At 40.3% G+C, this 24776-nt stretch overlaps 1 protein-coding gene across 3 annotated transcripts in view; it reads left to right on the plus strand.

The window, feature by feature from the left end:
• Positions 1-18748: 18748 nt before the first annotated feature.
• Positions 18749-24776, plus strand: part of VCL (vinculin) — a 60037-nt gene continuing 54009 nt past the window's right edge. For 2 of the 3 annotated variants that reach the window (XM_051616382.1, XM_051616385.1), the window contains exon 1: positions 18762-19184. In XM_051616382.1, coding sequence (XP_051472342.1) covers positions 19017-19184 — 168 coding nt within the window. In that variant the 5' untranslated portion in view covers positions 18762-19016. Of the gene's footprint in view, positions 19185-24776 lie in introns of all 3 variants that reach the window. The other variant, XM_051616384.1, reaches the window with a different exon arrangement.

The raw sequence follows: 24776 nt of genomic DNA on the forward strand, positions 1-24776 counted from the left end.
TACATTTGCACTCACCCAACTCAGGCTGGCAGTAAAAATAACCTGCTCTTGAAAAGCCAACATTAATTTACCTGCTAGGGTTTCCACCTGCTAACACTTTTCAGAGAGGGGTCCTGTCTAGAAATAACTCCCTATTTCACTACGAACTTCATGGGCTTTACTGGACAGAACCAAGATGTGACTCATTGCTCTGAGATATGTAAATACTAAAACTGTTTCAGCTGTGGAGGCTTTTATTTGTTTGATAACAGACCAGCATCAGTAACAGAGCTGAAAAGAGACCACAAAAATCTAGACTCCAAAATTTTTATTTTACCTGAAAGAATTGTTGGCATTCAGAGTAATCAAAAACTAAGACCCTCTGAGGAAGACATGACCAAATAGAAGCAGCACTCTCTGATTTCCAGGAGATAGAAAGAAGTTTGCTTTTGTCTATAGGACACTAGCCATCTTGGAATCATGCTTCTCCTTCCTGCTGGTCACAAGGTCCTAATGGTCATCACTGGGAGAACCACATTTTTTGATCCCTGTGCTATTTACTCCTGTCCTTGCATTAAAAGCTTTGGTCTCAAGCTACAGTTTTGTGAAAGACTTCAAAGGTGAGGAGGGAGGGGAGGGAACAGACATATAGCAAGACACTATTTATTAAACAATATTCCTATTGCCCTAACCATCATGACCCTACACCAAATCCACCTAAGCAGAAGGGTTATTCCTGAATAGTCACAATCAACTGTTCCCTGTACTGTGCTTCCAGTTCATGCCCATCTTTTCAAACTTTTATCTACATACATTTTAAAATTTGAAATTAGTTTTATTTACATAGTTAATACTACATTATCTGCCTTTCCAGTATTAACTCTTCACATTCTAGAATTCCTTGAGTCAAAATTGTCTGAATTGAAACAATTTGGCTACTGGGGTCATAAAACCATGGCAGTTATATACTGAGGAATATATTAAAGACACTTATTCCCATTAATTATTAGAGATAATGGCAGTGATATCTCTGCCATATCAGAAAGAGGTAGGAAAAATGAATTGCAATACTTTCAAGCACACTAGTTAAGCTCTAGCATTGTTTCACAAGAATCAGGAAAAAAGTGCAGTACAGATAAACATTGCATGATACTCCTGCCCAGGTAATCCTAGAGGTAACTGTACAGAAAGAGCCTCAGCAATTTATAACAATTCATAAGATACACAATGACCGAGTGGAGACTAAACCAATACCTGGGGTTAACCCTCACCCCTCATACACATAGCAGTTTTTACAGTTACCAGCAGTATTACCTCATGGACACAAGCTCAACTTGATACTCAGTGGGGGTGCTGATGTCTATCCATTGTACAGAGCCAGTACAATGTCTTAGCACCATAGAAGACCTACAGCTTATTGAGGGGTTGTGTGACAAATTCTCATGAATTAGAGTCTGTTTCTGACTTATCCTCAAGGGCTCTGACCACTGCACCAACCAAGGCATATTTATTAGGAAATATTAACAAATGCCCCATTTCCCCAACTTCCGTTTTCTCCCTCAAAACAAAAAGCAACATGCAACCACTGACACAGGGCAGCTGTGACAGAGACTTTCATACCAGAGACTACAGTTCCAGCCTGTAATATTCTTGCAAAAGGACTGGTATTAAGACAGCTTTGCAAATGGGACTGCAGGCTATTGGATGATAATTTCTGACCCTGAACTTCAGTATCATAGGGAAAAATATTAGCAAAAAAATTCAGTACCAATATATATACTCTTCCAGAGGGTATAGCATGTCAGCACAACAACAAACCCTGGCAAAGCTTCTTTAATAGCCCAAGATAGACAAGCATAATATTTTTGTCAACCGAGAAAAAGAGAAAAGAACTGAAATTTTATTATCTCTAGCAACTAATCCCCAAGGCTTTTCTGAAGGACAGCAGAGTTTATTTGTGCATGTGCCAATTATACAGCTAAGTGAAACATGTAGCTACCACACTTGAATTGATTTTCTTCTTGGATGATTTACTGACAAAAGAGAGATCTATGTATTTCCAAACAACCAATGTAAAAAGCCTGATGCAAAGAACTCAATCTGCCTTTAGTTTCCCAGAGAAAAACAGTAGCTTTATACTTCTGGTCTGTGTCTTATTTTAGGTTATGGAAAGTATTTGTACAGAACTCTTAGTGGGATGCAAAGTTACTAACTGATGCTGTAAGATCCCAAATATATTTTTCCCACTAAAGCAAAAAATTACCTGAAGCTCAAAACCTCATGGCTTTGGTTGCTGTTAAACTGGAGTTGGTTTTCTTTTATAGCAATCTTCACCACACTTACTATTTTGTAGCCTTCTTCTATTTTCTGCATGACAGCTAGCAAGTCTGGATATAGAGATTCCAGAAAGACAGAACAGTACTGGCAACTGCACTATATCATGTTGTTACAACTGCTGGCCATTTCTAAGAAGAGGAAGCTTGCAATAAGCACAGACTACTACACTTGCAAGCATCTGGAACAAAACATTTAGCAAGTTGTCTACACATGCTGCTAGAATCAAAGGTTTTACGAAGATTGCAGTAATCTAGGCATTGTGCATAACATCTCAGTGTCCTACAAAATCTAAATTACAACATTCTCCTCATTGCTGATGCTCTATTTCCAATACCTTCAAGCCAGAGAGTGGGCTGAGTTTGTGTTTCAGTACACTACAGCAAATTACTTGACCAAAAGACACCTGGTTCTTTCTAAACTAAGAGCTTCATTATTTCTGAAAGCACCAGTTAAAACCCAAACACATCTGCTCAGTTGGGTTTTGGTTTTTTGGTGGTGTTTTTTTGTGTGTGTGTGTTTTGGTTTGGGTTTTTTTTTGTTGGTTTTTAAGGAATATTCCAAACCAGACTTATGAACACTGGTGAGAAAAGCTGCTATCTTCTGCTTGAATTCTTATAATGCATGCACATTGTAGGCCACTCTGGGGAAATGGTCTTTCTCTCCTGAGTAGCTACCAAGGCTTCAAATAGACAGCCTTTATAAAAGTCCTCATGCTGCAAATTTCCTAACATACTTGAGCTCTTAACTGCAAGGAATTGACGAACGGAAAGGAAACTTCCTTGGCTTTCACTTTCTGATCAGAACCTGCAGCAGTAGCTGTAGGGTGATACAGCTTTTCCTGGCAGTTCTCAGTCACAGAAGCATTGTAGAACCTTCACAGCCCCAAACAAAACCAGCACTCCTGCAGAAGCAGAGTTCACATTTATGAACTAAACATCCTACTCTGAAAAGCTCATTTCCCAAGCTACAGAAGATATTTTCTAGGTGTCACCATCACCAAGATTGGGTCTCCAATGTAATGAGGGTGCTTTGCAACAGATCTATCAACAATATCCACAGTAAAAAGCAATTACATTAGAGGAAAATTCCAAATGCAAATGAAACACATTAGTAAAACAGCACATTTAATAGGGACAATGCAAAGTATGTCAGATCCTGGAAAGTCATGTAATATTGCAATTGAGTGTAGTGTTGTACGTAAGTGCTATGACTCAAAGTACTTTCTTTGATTTTACAATTAGAATGCCCCATTTTTGAGGTTTTTCTCCCCAAAATAGACATTGTAATTAGACATTCATTTAAGAGTTAGTGCAGTATCATATAATTACAGAATTAAGAGCTAGTGCTCTATTAGTAGTAATAGCAAGGCTAAGAAGAAAACTATAAGTTTTGGAGTCAGTAACGTGGGATGCTGAGCTAGTCATGATTTGAAAATTACCTAATTGATTTAATAAGAGCACTTTTTTCAACAAGCAGACAAAACTATGCCCCTCAAAGAAAAGGCTAACCACAACACTCTAGCCATCAAACAAGGAAGGCTGAATGTTTGAACACACTCCAATCATAGGGAAACTTCTTTAAAGCTTAACTGCCTGATACTGGGGCTTGCAAGCATGATGAGTTGAGCTGTCCACATTAGTCTTTTTTTTTTTTTTTTTTAAGTCTCTTCCACACCATGTCTGGTTCAGGAGAAAGCTATGGCCTAAGAATGTTTCAGGCTAAATAAATATCAACTTGATTAGCCAGCAGGCTTAATGCCAGTGATGATACAGCACAAAGAGAGCCAGTCTCATGATCTGCCACTGAATTCCCAGTGATACCTACCATTATAGTATTTTTTTAACAGATTTAAGGTGACCAATATTTAAAGGGGATTTTAAATTAACTTTCATACACAAGACACATATCTTAATTAACTTTAAAAATCTTGACTCCATAATAAATATTTTCAACTGAGAACTCCTATCTCAGTCACAGTGAGCTGCACACCATGGGGTGCTGCTCTTTAAAAACCCGACCTCAGCTAACAGCCTACATTGCAACACTGCAAGTCACTTAAAATCTATGGCATTATCTGGTCTGTTGTAGCTACATAAGAAGAATAAGCTACAGGTACATCTTCTGGTATGTGTTTACCTTGCACAGGGACAAGAAAAAGAACAAGAAACACCATGAGCAGAGATTATTCTGGGATTAAGAAACACAAGAAGACCCTCTTACAAAACTAGAGATAGTATTGTTTCCTCTGCATCAGTGTCCACAGGTCTGTTCCAAATAAAGACAAAGCCCTTGAGTCTCTACAGATAACAAGATGTAAACAAAACCATAGTTTACACTGTCTTACTAAATTTTTATGGTAACTACAATTTCCACTGCAAGAATAAAAGCATGTCTTTCTGCTAGCCTTCCATCTTCATTTAGCCCATAGCCAAGTCTAAACTGAGACAGTTTACTCTCTCACTTGCTGACCCCTTTCCAGAGAAAAGGAGGAATCAGAAATAGAAGCCCCATGGGTTGAAGTATAAGCAATGAACAAAATAACAAATCTAATACAAACACTAAGATAAAATATGCAAGGTTATACTTAGCTTAGTCCTCAGAAGCAGTAGAGATAACACTCAATCAAGACAAAGAAGCCCAAGAAAACACAACTCTATCCTCACCATTCTTCCCCCTTTTATAATCAGCACAATGTAAGTAGGGTGGGATACAATTGATATGCAGCTTGTGGCAGCTGCCCTGACTTAGGCTCCCAGCTGAGTTGGGTCTACTAATGGCCTGCCCTCCATGACTGGCTTGTGATTCTGTCACAGCAAAACCAGGATTCCTTCTGAGTGCTACTTTTATGCCCAGTTCTTCAGCAAATAGAAAAATAATATTTCTCTATATGAAGAGGGCAGATTATTTCTATAATTAATAGGGGAGGGGGGATAAATGATCTGCTAGGAAAAGTTTACAGCTCTACTCTGTATGTTTTGACAACGCTAAATGGTTAGCAAATGGGCAGCACTGCCCCCAGCTGAACTTCATGAGGTTGGCACTGGCCCACCTCTCCAGCCTGTCAAGGTCCCTCTGGATGGCATAAGAAGACATAAGTACTATCATATAATCTCAGTCTTGAATATAACATCTAAAGTTAAGAATTCAAGAGAATGGATTCTATGCTGTGTGTATTACTGAAACTAGAGAAGTTGAAAGAATTAGGTTAGAATATCTAGAACCCGCAGAAGAGAAGCAACAGTGTACTCAGGTGCTAATTCAGCACAGTATTCAAAACCACTGGCTAAAAGCCATAATAACATTAAACAGGGAGGCTAGCTGTGAGACCACCTCTAAATACATCTGAGTGTGTTAATAGTAACGCAATCAACATTCAGCTATGTAATTACAGTGTTCATGTCAAATCACATAATTTAAAAACACATAGAAACAGTGCTCTCAAATGGCTCAAAAAGAGCCACCCACCAGCTAAGCCTAAAAAGATGACGTAGGAATTTCCACACAGTATTCAAGAATGAAAAAATGTTTATTTTTCAACAGTCTCGGTTCCTTCTTTTCTAAAACAAAGACTTATCCCACGCCAACCTCAGAAGAGAGTACTACACACTAACTAATATCTAACCCATTCTTTGAAAAATACCTGGTGTTGAATGACCTTGCAAAGAGAGCATCAATAGATATAAATGATGCCATTACTTGCTGAGAAAAGAGAATATCCACAAACAGGGAGATAAATCGACCAGTAGATAAATTATTATTATTACCGCTAAACAATACTTTCAGTTACTTAATAATAGAAATTTTTTGTAACAAAAAGATAGGAGTATTCACTGTTGATAATGTAAAACCATTATGTGTTATATCTGTAATTCTTATAGACTACAAGGGGAGTTTTCTGACCTCATCAGTTTTGTAAGGCCAAATATTTCTGAATGTCATTTTGCCAGTGTGTGAATCACACACCCTGTAAAAAAATACTACCCTTCAGGGATTTTCATATGTAGTGGAATCCATGCATCTAAATTCTGACCCAGCATGTTCTATTTCATGGCAAAAATGACCTTGCTCAACCATTCAGGCTACAAGAACAGCAACAGAAGAAATTCACAATTTACAGACATGAAAAAAACTCCATTTCATTGGGTGGGAATTCCTAAGCAGTAGGAATTTTCTTACACCTTCCTCTGAAAGAGTCAGGATTAGCCTCCATTTGATTGGACTGATCGATACGACAACTGCTGCCTTCCTATGAAAAGTCTGTGGAATTATTTGTGCTCCCAGCAAAATATAAACAATAAGTATTTCTGTTTCTTATATCAAATGAAAGTATCTCTGTCTGCTTCTGGAATACTAAGAAATCTGAACTCAGTGTTGCTGAGGGGTGCTAGCTGGGAATGAAAGAAAGAGAAAAGGAAAACAGCCTGGAGATTTTAATGAAGCTCTAGAGTATTCTATGCATATGGAAACATTTGCAGTAGCATTAGCCTGAGTGCCAGATTATCACTTTTCACTGTAAAAGCTATCTTCTGACTGTGGCAACTGCAAGAAAATACATTTCTAAGCTGCCAGCTGTTAACTTTTGCAGTCCAGGGGGGCAGTGCCACTTTGCTTCCCATCTATTGCCCTGCTTGAAATCCAGCCTACAGAGAGCAGGAGAGGAAACAGTGCAGTAGAAAGAATCAGACTCCTTTGCTTCTGGGTGGTGTGGAAGAGTCATATATACTAGATATGGAGGGAAGAAGCAGGATTTTCCATTCTGCAGTACTATCACCTGCCTAGTTAATTGCCTGGAAGGCTCCTGCACTGTCCATATGTTCAAACGTACTCAAAGTAACCTGTAACTTGACAGCATTTAACATGTTATTGCAGGCTCAAAGCTGATTGTAGGCCTTCTCACTGTTTTAAATAAAACTCAATTTACATCTGCATGTACTTATAAGTTAATTTGTTCTCATTAAAAAAACAAAATTATTTTATCATAATGGCTACTTCTTTCCTTAGGATTCCTTTTTTTCTTTCAACTTGTCCCTTAGTTTAATCTTTCCTAAATTACTTTTTCCAAATGGCTGTCATAGTTACTGTCTCCTTCTTTTCTGCTTTTATTTTAGTTTTGTGCTGTCTTGTCTTATTTTCCTTTTCTTCTTCTTTCTTTTTAAACATATATATATATATAGTGGCAGCTTTAGATGTTTTAATGAGAGAACCAAGCCTGGGACACTGTGGACAGGTGCTGGGCAAGATTCTTTACATAGCTGTTCTGTGAAAAGACACCTCAACCCTTGACCTCTGGCAGCTGTTGTTCTTCAGGTCCTTCATTTATTAGGTAGTTCTCTCTCTGCTCCCTCTTCTTCTACTCTGGGGCCTCCCAAGATCCTGTCTTTATGCAGCTCTTGCAATTCCAATCCTGGACTGGAGACACCCTGTGCAGAATCTAAGCTATGCAGATTCAGCATATCGTGCTATTTGTAGGTTAGATGGGGGTTTTGGTGGGTTTTTGAGGGGGTTTGTTTGTTTGTTTGTTTGTTGAGGTTTTTTTCAGCTTTATTTGCTGTCTTCCAAATGTTCTCTTAGAGGCACAAGCCAAGGTCAGGGCTGGGTTGCAACTCTGCTCCTTCCCCTTTGTGGGCAATGGAGAGGGCAGAACAGCTGCAGCCAGGATGGAACGTTTACACTTCCTGCTTCCTCCTTCCTTGCATGAGTCCTTCTACTGCATGAGTCAGTACAATCTGCAAGATTTCAATGCAAAGGCTATGGTTGCCCACTCATCCAGCATCTCTGAGCTTATCTGCATGCACCCACTATTAAAGGCTATGAGAAAAAAGAGAACATAGGCCTCTCACTACTATAATCAACGTAACTGCTTTGGGTTTTTGCAGTGTCTTAGGTCACCTGTGATAACATTATTTCTAAAAAAAAAATACTTGTGCTCTTTTTGCATTCACTTTTTAAATTTTTTTAAGAAAAGTAATCACAGTTGTTTGCTAGTGTTGGATGGGACATACATTTTCTTAAGTAAAGCCTATTTGCAAATACAAATCCACAACCCCAAAGACCATGTTATCTGTCATGTTCCCCAGCTGACAAATGGCATGGAGATAATAATCTCACTTTTGCATTTCATCTAAGGAAACCCTCATGCACTGCCATCTTTTCTTGCACAGGTAGGTTTACTTCCTACTATAATATGAGGCAATTAGCATCTATCTCATCTTGACATTAGCCATCTGACATGTGATCAAAGGGGTCCCCAGGCTGTTAAGAGCCCTTTCTATGTCCACTTGAAAGGTTCTTGCTTTTATGGTTTAAGCCGTGCAAATCAACAGTGATTCTCTTCGCACTTCAGATGTTAAACTGATGCTGATCTCATATCATCTATCTAGAGAGCTAAAAGATGAACCAGGCTTCAGCACCCGGTAGAGAAGGTTTCTCTGTTATTTCCAAGATTCTCTCAGCTACAATATTTGGAAAGTCACTCTGCTGAGGTTATACACTTTTTTTTTGTAGCCTTCAAGTACCAAGATTAGCCCTCAGGAACACAATGCCTGTGCAGAGCTTTGCTGACAAGAGCTAGCCCAACCTTCCCTGCTGATAGTCACATTTGGAAATACACTTAGTGATATTATTTTTAACTCTTCCTGAAAGCTATAGAAGTACTGGTTTCCTACAGGGGCTGAAGGAAGCTGAACTCCCAGGGGTTTTGTGCTATGGTTGTGTGAATGGTATCAACTCAAATGTGGGGGGACTTACGAAAATGTTTTATTCATTTTATACACATATTCTTCCCTCCTTCAAAATTACTTTGAAATTAAAACATAAAAGGTACATCTCCTTTACTGAAAGGAAGTCTATGCTCACTGTCATTTCACAGACAAAATAAAATCTCTTCTCTTCCTGAAAGCTCTCAGATACTCAAAGCAGTCCTGTCTGTAGAAGGCTTATACGATTTTCCCAAAAGAAATTTTCTCCCTGTCTCAGTCCTTTGTTCAGAGTCTGTTTTCTTTACCTCATTTTCAGATCTAATTTTCCCTGGGTTTCTATTGCATTATGTTCTCTCTGCCCTCTCTCCCAGTCTCCAAGAGAAATGCAAACCTAATTAAAGACACATGGAATTTTTAGGTTATGTTAGTTAGAGATGGCTAGAAATTGGAAAAAAAACAGGCTTGTATTAAGTCATGGGAGGTTGTTTTCAGGCTTCTTTTGTGGAGGAGATTTGCAAAAAGTTTACTCCCAGCTTACATGAAGAAGATGCAAGGATTATTATCTCACAGAGAGTGTCACAAGCATGTAAATAAGGCGTACACAAATGGGTATCTTGAATATATGTACATCTTTTGGTCTTACTGCTCATGTTTGGAGGGCTAAAGATACGTGTGGCTGTTAGAGGCTGTCCATCAGAGTCTCTGCTAAGTGCCCAGATGCAAGCCCACTCCATGACCTGACCCACAGCTGTGCCTCTCAGATCACTGCATCCACAGCTATCCGTAGGGTCAGGACATGATGACGCAGTGTGTGTTCTCTTTTCCTTCACGTTATCACAAATTTTAAAATAGGAACAGTGCTGTGTTTATACAATATGTATATTTGTTTTAACAGAGACAGTCAATTCTAGCAGAAGAAAAGCTCAGGCACACAGGAAAGAGGAAATACCAGCAACAGCAGATAACAAGTTACATGTCTGCTGATGTACAAATCATCCCTCTGAAGTTTCTCATTACCCTGACACCAATTTTATGCCTTCTTTCTTGATTTGACGTGTTAGACCAGAATTATTTTACAGGAACAACATTAAGACACACGGAGTCAGACCACATATGTCATCTAGTGCACTATCCTGGCTCTGACAGCAGTCAACAGTAGATGTGTAGGGAAGAGTACAAAAATGGGATAAGGACAAAATAACAATTCCCAAAACACACATGTACAGTTGAAAAATCTAAAGCTGAGGATCTTCTTGAGCCAGAAATAGTGCCTCTGTGTTTAATAGGTCCTGATAGGATGGATGATCTACTATGAGTTTGTTCAAATAGTTTCTGAAGATTTAGGACTTTTGAACTTTATTCCATATAAACTTTTGGAGTCAATGTCATCTTTTTGTGATGATATAGTGAAAATATCTGTCTACTGAAGTTATAAGCACTTAACTTTCAGAACCCTTTATTGTGTAATTTACAGCTATGGATAGCACACATTTATTTTTCAATCACCAACTAAAGACAGCAGTTTAAGCATGAACTGTGAAGCAGAGTCTTTACTTATTTGCAAACTGTTTTTTGGATTCCATTATTAGGCACAAGGTTGGAGAGAGAAAACTGGAACCAAATCAGGCATTAGGGTTTAAGCCTTTTGAGGGGTAAAATACATCTTTCAAACAGCAGCCAAAGCAACATAGTTTTACAGCATAAAGTACAAGATTTCTGCAGTTAGACAGAAACAATTTTATCAAAGTTGCGATGTTTCCTATTTCAGACAGCTCTGAAAACTAATGGTGTTATTTAGGAGCACTCCTACTACATCTTTCACTGATGACACATTAGCTGAATCACTATGACTCAACTTTAACATTACAATGCTAATTTGAGAGGCTTGTGACTTGAAATTGAAGAGTCCTTCCCATTACGTGTTGCACATGGTATCTTTATTTTGACGGTAGTGCTACAGGAAATGCATGGAGGCACACAAGAAGCTGTCTAGAACCTGCAGAGAGAAATGTTGATGCTTTTCCCTGACATATAAATAAAATATGTTCATGTATACCAGCATAATATGCCATTCTAAAGAAACTCAAATTCAGATGCTGTTCAGACAGCAAAGTCAGTTTCAGAAGTCTGAAACAGAGTGTAATCAAATCTCTTTTGCTAAGAGAACACACAATACTTCCTGGAAGCTGCTTGAAAAGAAAAATAGAATATTTTATCTCCACTTTCATCTTAACAGAGTCTCCCAGGACAAGAGGTACCCTATCTCTTCCATAGCCATTCTAGCCTCAGCTATTTTTCTAGAAAATTCAGAGCTCTTTCACAATAAGTAAGGGAAAGTGGCCTACAAATTATTTTCTGTTGTAAAAAGTCCGCCTCCGTAAGAGGCCTTTTTAAATGGCATTTCAATTCATCAAACATTGGCCTCATTTTCCTTGTTTCTAAAAGCCAGATTTATTCTCATCCTATCAAAAGGTCCTAAATATTGTCTATAATGTATGTTAAAGGCTCTTGTTAAGACTTTGAATAAGAATTTGTAGAATGTGGGGTTTAAACATTGGTCAATTTACTTCTGTTCAGAGAGTCTGAGGCAGAATTTCAAACAGATCTGGGTGTCAGCTCCACTAATCTTCTCATAAACTTTCTTCTTAGGACTCTTTCTGATAAATCTGCAAATGCAACAGATTGCTATTGCCAGAGTATGGATGTACATTTGTATTACAGGTAAATGAAATAGAAAAAAAAAAGCTGCACTTCTGTTGTTGAGGCTCTAGAGAGTTAAAGTTCAACAATGCTTCTTTCTGCTATCACAGTATTTGTATTTAATTCCTTTATTCTCACAAAAATACTACAGCTGTTACCTTTCCAAACAAATTTAGAGAAGCTCATGTACTCCTGACTATTTTGTCCCTTGCTGTACTAAGGATGGCTTCCCAGGCTACTACTGCTGCTTCTCTTCTCCCATATTTGGAAATTGGCCTGCAGTATGGAGATCCCTTGTGGGTTTCTGTTTAAATTCCAGAGTCACTGTTGCACATTACAATTTCCCTCAGCTGATGTAAATCAAATACAGTATGAGTGAAAAATGTGAGTCCAGGCTCAGCTAATTGCTTTGCAAGGGAAACTGTAACCAATGCAGAAAGTTTGTCTCAGGAGAAAATACTGCAGCAGTGCAGCATGTTTTGCACAGAGTGACATTGCTGAGGCTACTGACCCTCCTTTGCCACCAGTTTGCATACACTTTACCACTGTAAACCACATTTAACTAGCAATGCTGACACGGTATGCAACAGCAAAGAATGACACACTCACATGGAAAATATTCTTGCCTGGCATTGGGGGCATTTTTCTACACACAAAGCTGAAAACCTAAATGGGAATTTCATTTCACCCCTGAAATTTTAGGGCTTCTGCAGCAGATTTATTAGCCCTAAATTTTTGCTTCTCATATTCCAGCAGCTCCAAGACAACAGAACCCAAACATCTGAAACAAACGTGAATAGTTTCAAAAAATGGTAATTTTTTAAATCAATCATGCCTTTTTATTTTGTCAGTGGACCAAATACATGTTATCATATGGAACATAATACCTTATATAAGAATGATTTTTAAATATTTTACCAGAACTAATAGTTTATAGCCAAGCTCCTTTAGAACAGTGTTTATGTACCTCTCATTCCTGTATCTGAATACTCACAAGGGTAATCTCACCTGTGCAATGGGGCAAAAATCCAGTCCGCTAACACTTGACCCCTACAGAAAAGTAAAGCAAAGCCCAGAGATTTTCTATGTGTATAAGAGATTCACAGTTTAATTCTTAATGGCTATGAATCTAGCTATAGAGAAGACTAAGAGAAATATGATAATGTTTTCAGTTAACTTTAAAAAGATTCTAAAACAGATTTTATGGATGTAAGTCAAGAGGACAGTTTTTTCAAACCCAGAAGTGTTGCATGGATCCATGTAATTCTGGATTCTTCCCTTTGCAATAGGATGAAACTCTCACTGCAGTCCTCATGACCTTTAAACCTATGAGTGGCACAGTGTTGAATACACACTGTCCTTTCTGTGACACTACTGCATTTTTACGAGAAGCAGAGAACAAAATACATACATTCACAGAGTAATCTTACAATGAGTTCTGCTGAATTTTTGCAAGTCTAAGGTCCAATTATGTGAAAATAGCTGTAAGTTCAGAATGTCAGGGCAGGAAGAAGGAAGTCTTTTTGTATCAGGTTAATTTTCTTTCTTTTCTGTAATTATTTGAAGCTTATCTGCAGTCTGGGACACCAGAATAGTTTTAGTCAAGATGAATTAACGAATATGGCACAGATAAGAAACTCCAAAGCATGTTAATGTGATTTATTCTGATTACTTATATTTCCATTGCATACAGAAGGATTTTATACACATATACAGAAATTCGGTGCTATCTAGCAATTTATTTTTCACGTACTGACTAATTTGGCCATTTAGTTCTTGCTGGTGGCAGTAAACTCCTGTATCTATTAATACAAAACTGCAGATCTTTAGTATGCACGTCAAAGAAGATAACTATTTAAGCAAAAAAGAATCTACAAAAGAGTTAAAAATCTTCATGATGATGCAGTAAATAAGTAGTTACATACATATTTTCAAAGAGTTAATTATTACTAAATATAGTATTATTTCATTTCAGCCAGTGGCTTTTCCAGAAGTCTTGGCCAAAGGCTTTGGCTTTGATAGGAACTGTAATGTACATAGCATTGCAGAAACCCCTGAGCCTGTTCATTCTCCAGTAGGGATAGAAATAATTTATAAGACTCCAATCCAGCAAACACTTAAAATATTAGACTAATTGTACACTTACCAATATACACATGCTTTACTACTTTGGTAAATCAAATCCAATATGAGGAACTACTAGGAAAGGAAATTATACTTAAAAGCATTTAATATAGTGGGAGTGGTGCTGGTGGGGAAGTCTACAGAGCTGAAATGGACCCTGATAAAGCAAAAAAAAAATAATAATCAAGTATTGCATTGGTCATCTCATAGCCTAATTTTGGTACAGGGGTCCTTGAAATTGAATTGAACATAGTTACACGCAAAAATACTTAATAAAGAACTGACTGAATATCAAGATGTGTTCTTGCAAGGCAGATAAGAAAATCTGAGAACATAGTCTAGGCACCTCAGCTGAGGTATCATCTATTTCATTGCAAAGTAAAACAGGGAAGCTTAAGCTGATCAACAAGAGTGATTTAAACCAACTTTTCCCATTTTAAGGAAATGCACAAAGAACACACAAGAAGTCAAGTTACCACATCTCTGTAAACTGCTTGCTCACAAGAGTCTTACTGCTCTCAAAAAAGCGTGTTCTTGGAAAAGACTAATGTTGTAGCAAAGAACATTTGAAGTTGAAAGAAAAAATTCACATGTGGTTTAATATTCTTAACTTAAAGACATTTAACATCTTCAGTTTATTTGCCTCAGTTTCCCTGTGTCCATGACCATAAACATTAACCAAAATTGCTAGTGGCAAAATGAAAGTTTAGACTGTAAAAATGGTCACCTACTGTGAATAAAGCACTCAGATTGTTCAACAGATAGTAATTTATACTGACAAGCTCTGAGCCAGTATACATGTACTCAGAGCACGAGCATACATCTCTCATTGCTTAAAAATGTTATTTAAAAGAACAGTGCCACAAAAAAATGTGATACTTGGTAGGATATATATAGTTTTTCAGTTTTTTTTTTCTCTTAGTGATACTTAACTATCCAATCAGAGAGTCAAGCTTCTGAAAACTACTTGTTGCTTTTTGTAAACTGAAGTCTATCATACGTTTGTAGTCACATTTTTTGTTTGCATTTACTGTGAATAGCCATGTAATTTTAACTACACATACACCGACATACACGCTTTACATATACTTGATACTATACTCTCAGATTACCCAAAGTTAATGGCTTCATAGGAGCTGATCAACAGCAGCCTCTGGTCCTCCAGAAGGTGACAAAACAATACTATATTTCTTAAATTTTGACATAGGCTTAAACCTTCATAGGATTAAGACAGTAATGTAATCTAGTTTATGCAAGGTATGGATACAGCAATTCCGTAAACTTTGTCAAGCATCTAATAAGGTATTATTTAGAAAAGTCAGAAGTTGGTACAGTCAAGGAACAAGATCAGGTCATTCCAGGGAAAAGTGATTTATCACAGCCAAGTGCATTTGCTTAGCAAACCTAATCCTTCTCTGCTGAGGTACCTAATACTGAAAATAACTACTGTAAAATGTAGGTAAGTGCTTAGAGCCAACTGGACACACACACTTTGATGAAGTATTAATACTATCAAAACACCTTATAATTATAGACAACTGCAAGTTCATGAAGCTCTCCAAAAAAGTTATTTTCCACTGCTCCCATCACTCGCAGCTGCAGTGCCATGTACCCTGACCTCAGGATACAGAATTCTCCAAAAGATACTGCAGAAAAGACTGCCTTGGCAGTTACATTGTTGGTAAGCATGCACCCATCTCTTTTCAGTGGAAGTAAAGAGAGGATTTCTTTGTTCATTAAAATACTTTGTGTGAGAAAAGGATAATTTATCATCTGATTATCTGGGACTTCGAGACGTTATGGCCCTAAAGTCAATGGAGACTTTGGTAGGCAGAAGTCTGCTGACATGAAGTTCTTTGCAGAATGGGACTCACCTGAGCTCTTATGAAATAGTAAAAGACATGGAAAGAGTGTCTTTAAAGCTCATCCTCTCATTCTAACCACCTTATTTGAGATGCTAGTCACCACTATAATGCTAATAATAGATGCTGCTTTTTAACAAGACTAAAATTTTGAGTGTGTAGAAAGGTAAGGAGGTTCAGCATCTCTTTTTTTTTATCTCAGTGGGGAATCCATTCTTGCATGTGTAGTCCCATATTGGAAGAGAACAAAAGAATTCACACATGTCCACCTTGGCCTCAATAAAGGGAAAATACTCTGATCAAACCTATTAGTTACTTTCTAACCATCTGCTAGGACCTGGAGAGTTAAGGAACTGTATAAACTCAAGAAGCCGTCTCACAGTAGCTGCACAACTAGCATACAATTACAGACTGAATAGTGCTATGGGCATAAGAAATCGATTTCTGTTTAAAAAGTAGCTACTATAAAGCTGTTATTCATATGACATCAATGTGACACATATGAATCCTGCAAAATAAAAGAGAAAACACTGTAAAGGTGGCATTTAAAAAGAAGAAAAAAACACAAAAATGTGCAAAACGACATGTATGTTAATTGCATAGGATTTTGCTGACATGGCTTCAAAAATCAGGCAGCCACAGCAATAAGCAGGAAGAGAATTTCAGTAACGGGCCTGCAGTACAGTCACATATTATAGACAGCAAAAGTTAATTTTTGCATGAGCAAAAATTATACCAATATAACCCAAATATTGTGAAAGAAACTCCTAATACCAAGACATCCCCAAATAACAATACACATATTTTGTCTTGAGTAAAGTTTTAGAAGGCTACCAACACATCCCTCTGTTCTAAATCATATTTTGCCTATAGTAGCTACACCTACTAGAGCTAGGATGGCCTTTTATAATTATCAGATATTTTTTTCTTTAAAACATATGCTTGCACATGCATATTTCAGCCAGACTTCAGTGCACAAGATCCCAGACTTAAAGCAATTATTTTTAATCAGAGAACTTAGTTTATGTGCAAGTCCCACAAATGACTAAATATGTGGTTTATTAGGCTTGCATACTTCCACAAAACATAATTTAGCAGATTATTAGTTCATAACATGAACTAATAGCTTTTTTTAACTCCCAGCTGCTGCACATTACTATCCAGAAGGATTTTAATGCGTGCTCATTATTTCTGATCCATAGTATGCTAAAGAGGCACTTCTGGGAATGCATAGAAATGATAAGAACAATGCCATATAGCCAAAAGCTAACAACATAAAAAGACTCTAACAGTACATAGTTCAAGTGGCCTAACACATTCATTACTGCTGAGAAGCTGGTATTTTAAATATGTTCTGAATGCTAATAATGTACTTTGATTATCTGTCATCGAGTCTATAGGCATACCTGTTTCCAAACAAAACAGGATGGTACAACATTGAAATTAGTTGTTTGACTTCTACCATTGCAGATTCAATAAATACACACCAACACAACTCCCAGCATACTAATAGAGGGGAAAGAAGAAAAAAAAAAAAAAAGGGAGAGAGAAAAAGAAGAAGACATATAAACAAAGAAATTGAGAGCTAGAGGTGTTGCTAAGATTTCTAACACCTGACAAAATCTGTTTTTTCTTAGCTCTTTAGGCCTGCAACTTTTAACTATCTCCAGTACAAGTACTTACATAAAGGCAGATCCTTGTACACACCAGAAGCCTCTTTCTACATGTTCCTGGACCAGCTGAGTTCCAACACTGCACAGAAAGCACACTGCTTGTTCTGAAACATTGAGGAGTGAAAGCTTGTCTGACAGGAGCATTGATTGATAGCTTAAAATAGCACCAGGACCATGAGAAAAATACCTAAAAGCCAGTAACAATTTCCCAAATCTAATTTTGTGCTCAAGTTATCAAAGAAAAGAAGCACAGACCACAATCCTGTAGCCCCTTACCCCTGTGCCTTATTTTATTGCCACGAGGACTCCCAGTGTCACAAGAGACACTGCACTGGCAGCGCCCAAGAGCGGGAAACGCAGCCCCAGGTTTTATTTAGGCTGACGACGGTGTCTGGAGGCCCCGGAACTGCCCGTTGCTGCCCAGCGGCGCTGCAGGGCGGGCAGCGGGGCCGGGGCGCTTCGCTCCCACCTCAGAGCCACGGGACAGCGGGAATTAACGCTACTCTCTGGGTACGGTCCGTGCTCCTCCCGCAGCCACCTCGCTCACCTAATGTATCTAAGCGAACTCCCGCGCCCGTGCCGCTGTTATCTCCGGAGATGACACCGGTAAAACCCGCACATTGCGCTTCACCCTCCCCCTGCCTGGCCCTCCCCGCGGAGCCGCCAGTGACCCCAGGCAGCGGGGCCGCGGAACAGCTCTGCTGCCAGGACGGGGCCCGTTGTCCCGCCACGTCCCTCAGCCTCAGACGGGAGGCCGGCGAGGACACCCCCCGCCCTCAGGCGGCCGCGGGCGGGAAGAGGCCCCCGCTGCCCGCTCTGCTCAGGGGGGGCGGAAGCGGCGGGACCGCGCCCGGGCGGTGGCAGCGGCGTGAGCAGCGCGGAGACCGCGGGAGCCTCCGCCTCGACGGCGGGTCACTGAGGGCGCGGAGCGGGGGCACCACCCGCTCTCCCAGGCGTGCACAGCCACACGCTCCCCGCCGAGGGAGCGCCCGTCCCAGCCCGGCCGACCCAACTCCCGCGGTGCGTGGGCGGGGCGCAGGGATCCCGCCACCCCCTCGTCCTCCGCTCCCTCGGCCACTATTCCAGCACTCCGGCTTTAATCGTCTCCTTATATGGATAACAGAATGTCTGACGTCATCTCAACGCTGGGAAACTAGCGGCCGCGCAGCCAAGCTTGTTTGGGAAGGCGGGTGGTGCGGGAAAGGCGCGGGGGGAGGGAGGCAGGCTCTGGAATGTTGATGGACGTGGCATTGCACCACTGGGAGACGCGGTTCCGGCTGGGCCATTGGGCGAGGGCGGCTGAGGGGCGGGAGCCGCGGGAGGGGTAGGTTGTGCCGCTTGAAAAGCCGCCGCCGGGCGGGGGAGCCGTGCCAGTGCGGGGTGGGCGCTGCCGGGGGAGGCGGGCGGGCAGAGAGTTCGAGTCTTGCCTCCGCGGGCTTGGGACGGGAGCTTCTTGTCAGGGCTTCTGCCGTCTGCGAGGGGGCGAGGGGAGGCGCGGTGGTTCTTTGCTTTCCCCTCTTGCCTCTTTAATTTTTTTTTGCGCGGAGGCCGCGGCTTTCTCTGTGGGGCGCCAGCCCGCAGGGACAGAGTTTCCTAGGAGTTTGTGCGGACTTGAGGCCCCGGCCCCCCGCCCCGCCGCCGCCATGCCCGTCTTCCACACGCGCACCATCGAGAGCATCCTGGAGCCGGTGGCCCAGCAGATTTCCCACCTGGTGATCATGCACGAGGAGGGGGAGGTGGACGGCAAGGCCATTCCGGACCTCACCGCCCCCGTTTCGGCCGTGCAGGCCGCTGTCAGCAACCTGGTGCGGGTAAGTAGTGGCGGCCGGCCCGTCTCCTCCGCTCCCCTTCACCGGAGTAACTTTGGCTGCCGTGGCCAACTCGGGGTTCGGCGGCCACGCAGCGCGAACGCCCCGGCCTGTCGTCTGCAGGCGTTCCGGGCACCCCCCGTGCCGCCCGCCCGGCGCCCCGTCGCGGAGCGGCTTTCCCCGCCGTGGTGCCGGCGGCGAGGCTGGGGCCGGGAAGGGGTTAATTGGGAGGCTTTCTGGACCTCTGCGGCTCCTGTCTGGAAGCCGCCTGCGGCTATTCCCGCCCTGGCCGGCGAGGGAGCTCGGGGAGCCGTGCTGCGGAGCCCTGGGGTGTCCGGCACGGCGGGTCGTTCCGCATCTTCCTGGCTGAAGGAGTCTGCTTGCTCCCCACCTGAAGAGCAGCGACGCGGTCAAGTACTCTAGTTATTGCTGCCTGTACCTCCCCACCCCGAGCCGAGTGCTCCTTGAAACGTCTCACGGATGTCTCTGATAAGCTCTGTGGTTTTTTGCAGTCTTGGGAAGTCCTATTTTAAGCGTATGCACTATAAAGGGTAAAATACTTTTTGGTGTCATCCTATGCTAAAAAAAGCTTCAAGCTTCCCAGGCACCTGATTTTCAATTTTATGTCGGTGACGGCTGGCACTTACTTATCAGTGCAGGAGTCGAAAAGGCAAACTTCTAAGTTCTAATTTGTTCAGTTTGTTACATAGATTCGAGTGTGAGTTACTGTTTGCTTGCGGGAAGTTCAAAGTAACTGAAAATCGTCTTGTATCTCACTACTTCTTGAAAGCAGCTATACAAAGCGTATCTCCAAGATCTGAGTATTTGCAGTACGGACATTTCAGTTTATTTCAGTTTGAGAAGTGCAAGTCACTATTACATTTGAAATGTCTTAATCATATTAGTACTTTTCTAACCAACTGCATCAAAAGAATAGCAAACTGTCGCAAGGAAGAAATTGAGCTAGAAAGCACTGCAACATGGCATACTCCTCTAATTGGGTTTACCTGGTTGTACTTGTACTTCTGTTAAGTTCATTTACAGACACTCTTGAGTTAATTTTTGAACATTGGATGTTACTTATTCACTTCTTATCCTGTGAAATTCTCTAATAATTCATAGCAACTGATATCCATGCTTTGCCAGTAAACTTTACCTTAAAATGCAATGACTACATGCCGTTAAAATACTGTGTCACCATTAATTGATGATTTAATGCACTGAAATCACGAGGCTTGTGGGTATAAGAAACTGTCAAAGTGACTAATGTATATGATGCATTTTTCAGGTTTTGGCCTGTAGCACTTGCTACTGCTGGAATTACGTGCCACTTTGGGGTTTTGTAGTTCACCACAGTGTATCTAGAGCTCTTGATCTCCAAGACTCCGTGAATTTTACAGGATGCACTATCTGCAATACTTGTGCTTTTTCTTGACTTCTGCTTAAATTCTTATTTTTCTGAAGAACAAGCAATCTGCATCAGTGAACTGATGAAATAGGTATGGTGCCTGTAAGGGTGTGATGGCCGAGTGTAGGAAATACTTTTCCTTGAAAGGAAGACGTTAGCATAACGCCTTGCCTCTCTGAGCTTAGCTTGTATGACTGTGTTGTGTGGCTCTTTTCCCTCCACCTCCCTTCCTCTCAAAAAGAAACCTTATCTGATAAAGTAGCTTTTATGACAGAAATGCAGAAAAATAATTAGTTTCTTTCTGCAGCTTGCTGATGCCAGCTCTTCTTTCATTTGGGACTGTTTTAGAAGCCTCTAGTTTTCTTCTCTTTTCTGCTAGCTAGATAAAAGGAAAGATGGTAATTATTTTTCTGTGTTAATTCATAAAGAGCTAATAGAAGTGGTGTAATCTGAGTTGGTACTTCCAAGAAAAATGCTCTGGGCTGGTAAATTACAGTTTTGACTACATTAGGAAAAATACAGAATTCATGTTGTGCTTCCTATCTGAAGTTGTTTTCACTCTATCAGTCTGAAGTGTAAAGATGATCTGTGAAACTGCAGTTTCACAGGAGCAGGAATATTTGTGCAAACAAGTTATCTAATTGGGAGCCTTTTGGTGGCTTCACAGGTGACAGCAAAGATGGATCTGGTAATATAAGCAAGACAGTAATATAGCTGCTAGTTATTTGTGTTGCTTGCTGTCTGCTCAGGGTTCTTCATTTGGCATGAGTGTTACAGTGTACATCATGGTAAGTACTGACCAGCAGATGAGTTTTTCAGTGATAACTTGTCTCACACAGCAGCACCATTCTTTGGTTCTCCAGCCTATAGAAAGAACTCTACTATTTAAAACATGCAATATTTAATTAATGTAACTTGCTTCTGGAAGTACTTGTTGGTAGCAGTGTTTGAAGTGCTGAGACCTGTTCTTTTGCAAGGCCTAGGAGATGGGCTTGTGGGGCAATGGGCTAGGAAATGACAAAATGGCTATGAGGAAGAAGCCATATGCAGTAACCTGAAAGAAGCTTTTGCTGACATTCATGAGTTACAGTCAACACAATAGACTATATCTAAAACAGAACAGAGCTTGATATATATATATATGAGTGTCTTAATTTAAGGCTGTTGTTTGAGTTAAAAGGGCACGTTTCTCCAAGGTAACTTGACTACAGACCTCTCTATGAGAACTTTTCCTTCAGTTTGCTATTCAATGTGCATTTGTGTTTTTTGTCAGAAACGGATGTACTGTATTTTAAGGTTTTCTTGAAGCCATCTTATGTTTTGTGGTTTTTTTAATGTAAAGTTTACACACCCAACAAGATGTACTGTAAGGATGCTTTCTTTCAAAACCTAATTGTCAAGTAATCCTAGGTAAGAGGAAGGCCAAGTAATTGCTGAAGTTAATGAAATAACCATCTTCACAAGTTAGTCTCTTTCCCATGGGAAGTATCAAGGACTTGCTGTACTGCGCTTTTGTACTAGTTCCCAATATTTGATGGTTCATTTCTACTGTATCTTGAATGTTCCATTAGGGGATAGCTTTTGCAGAACAATGCTCAAATTGTTTTCAAGTAATTTTATCATATTTCTTAGTTGTGAAATAGGGTAGGTGTTGTCCATGCAAAAAATTTGCACGCAGAGCTAAGTGGCAGAAGTTTTGTTTCGTGTTTTGTTTTCAAAAAAGTAGCTTTGGACTAGAGCCAAGAAATTGAGGGAGAGGCTTTAGATTATCACAAGATTAATCATGTACTAGATCAGTCCTTTTCATAACGGAAGATCTTAATGTTTTTATTGGCTGATATTTGGAGTGGATGTGACCCTCTTATGGGAGGGTTGGGGTTTGATTTGGTATTTATTATAGCTAAAGCTGTAACACTAAGACAGCAGAATTGGTTGGCCATAAAAAATAACCCAACCCTATAGGCAGGGAATAACGTGAAGTTTGCTAGATATACTATTGGTTTAGTGGGCAGTAAAATGAAATTATGAATTGGTCAGACTTTAGCCTATATTTAAAGAGTGATTTCTATCAAAGATTAATAATGATAAAGGAGAAAATTTAAACATATCCCACACATTATATAAAATTACTTCAGTTAATGGAGGAGAAAAATTAAACTTTCCAGTAGTGAATTTACAAACCTTTATGTTCTGAGAAATGTCATATTACTGCCAAATGGAGTAACTGGGTTCTACTCTGTTTTAAAATCCTTTTACTTACTGCCATGTATGGATTCTGTGAGAACAGTTGTAGCCCATTCTTGTAACTTCTGTCCACTGTTTCAAACAAAACTGCTTCAGAGAGTGTCACTGCTACTCTGCCAAATACTGACAGTGCCATGGTGAAGCTGCTGAGCTGGACAGATAGGGAAGTTAATTATATGTATAAAACATAAGGTAATAGAGGGCAACCTGAGAAAGGACTCAGTAAGTACACAACTGAAATACTGGAGTGGGATGTTGGCTTTTAGGGGCTGGGTTGTTGAACCAGGTCAGTGCTCTGAAAGATCTCTGAGACCAAATGTCTCACCATTACACTATTTTTCTGTCCTTAGTTTTGATTGAGCTCAAGTTATCTGAGGAAAGTGACACTGGTGTGAAATGCTTCTAAAGGAGTGGCTGAGATGTTTCAGAACAGAGATCTGCTCTGAAAGGCCAGCACTTGTCCAGGTGATAATGCAGCTTCTGCCTTTCTGTCCTCTTTGCTATCGGTGCTGTCCTTTTATATTAAAATCTGTTTCATAACTGTCTACATGCATCCAATTTCTATTATATTATTGGGGAAAAATGGGTATATCTAATAAATTATTAGCTATCACATTTCTCAATAATGTATTTTTTGTAGATGCTGTGATAGTCCTTCGTTTACCTGCCAAAATTTGGAGGCTTAGGAAACTATATTGATGTATTTCTGTATCTCACCACATCTAGAGCAGGTCATGATGGTCATCAGTTAGGGTCTGTTACCTTATAAATACTCTGTCTCAGTCATGGTTTATTGGATGTTTCCTTTAAGTAGAGCAAAGCCAAGCACTATTGTCAAAAGTAAATATACGCAGTTTAGAGCAACATTAAGTTTAAATGGAGGTTGATGAGAACAACACCCTATAGCACTGGGTCAAGCAGTGGTGTTACAGGTTTTTGTCACTTCCTAACGTTGTCAGTGTCTTTAAACTACTGTGAGCTAAAGCCCACTCTAAGCACAACTAAAACCACAAAGATTACTCACTGAACGGGTGAAACTTTATACAGTACTTAGGCAGTGAACATCAAGTTTAAAACAAACCAAAGAAAACCCCTCAACTGTGAAGGTAGGATGTTCAGTGTAGCTGTAGCTGCTGTCCTGTCTCATCCTAGTGGCTGAAGTAGTAATCACGTGAAGCCATCAGCACATCCTTCAGCCTCTGTCAAGTGAAAAGTTGCTTAGGGTTGCAGGGCCATGTAGAAAGAGCTGTGCATTTTTTCCTGGAGAAACTGAGTTGTTACCAGCACCTGCAAACCACCAGCTTGGAAATCACCTCTATACATGAGTCTGTGAAAAAAGCAGCCTGCCTTGAAATCCTTGTAATTATTGCAGCAGCAGAAGTCAAATACATGGCTAAACACTTAAAATGAGGACAAATGGTCTGACTGTTGTGGCAAGTAGATAGTAAAAGCGCTTCTTCATCCCCAAGTTTTCTCCTGGCATAGCTGGCTTGCGTGTATGTCAGGGCCAACAAGATAGGAGTGAGCTGTTGAGGCCAGCTGAGTCTTTCTTTCTAGGGGAAAAAAAACTAGCTTGCAATTTTTATGTGTATGTATTTATGTATCTTGGAAAAGGATGGAGGAAAAAAAGTAAGCTTTTTCCTTGCAATATGAGGATATTAGAAGAGCCCTGATGATCTCACGGGTCTTGCCTATGTGTAGAAGAAACTTGTCATTAGTGCTAGGAGAGACAATGTTTTTGAAATAAACTTCCTTATTTTTGGAATTAGAAGATCGAGTATACCTGTGGTTTCTTTAGGGATAATTTCCTGTGTTGTGGGAACTGTGGCTCAGTGCTCTGAGAATGTGGATAAAACTCATGAGGGTGTGTTCATTGGAGGGGCAGGGAGAAGAGTCCTTAGTGATTAATCAGATAGAAAGCAACTTTGTAATAACAAACCACC

This window comes from Apus apus, chromosome 4 (genome assembly GCF_020740795.1).
Source record: "Apus apus isolate bApuApu2 chromosome 4, bApuApu2.pri.cur, whole genome shotgun sequence".
Taxonomy (NCBI): domain Eukaryota; kingdom Metazoa; phylum Chordata; class Aves; order Apodiformes; family Apodidae; genus Apus; species Apus apus.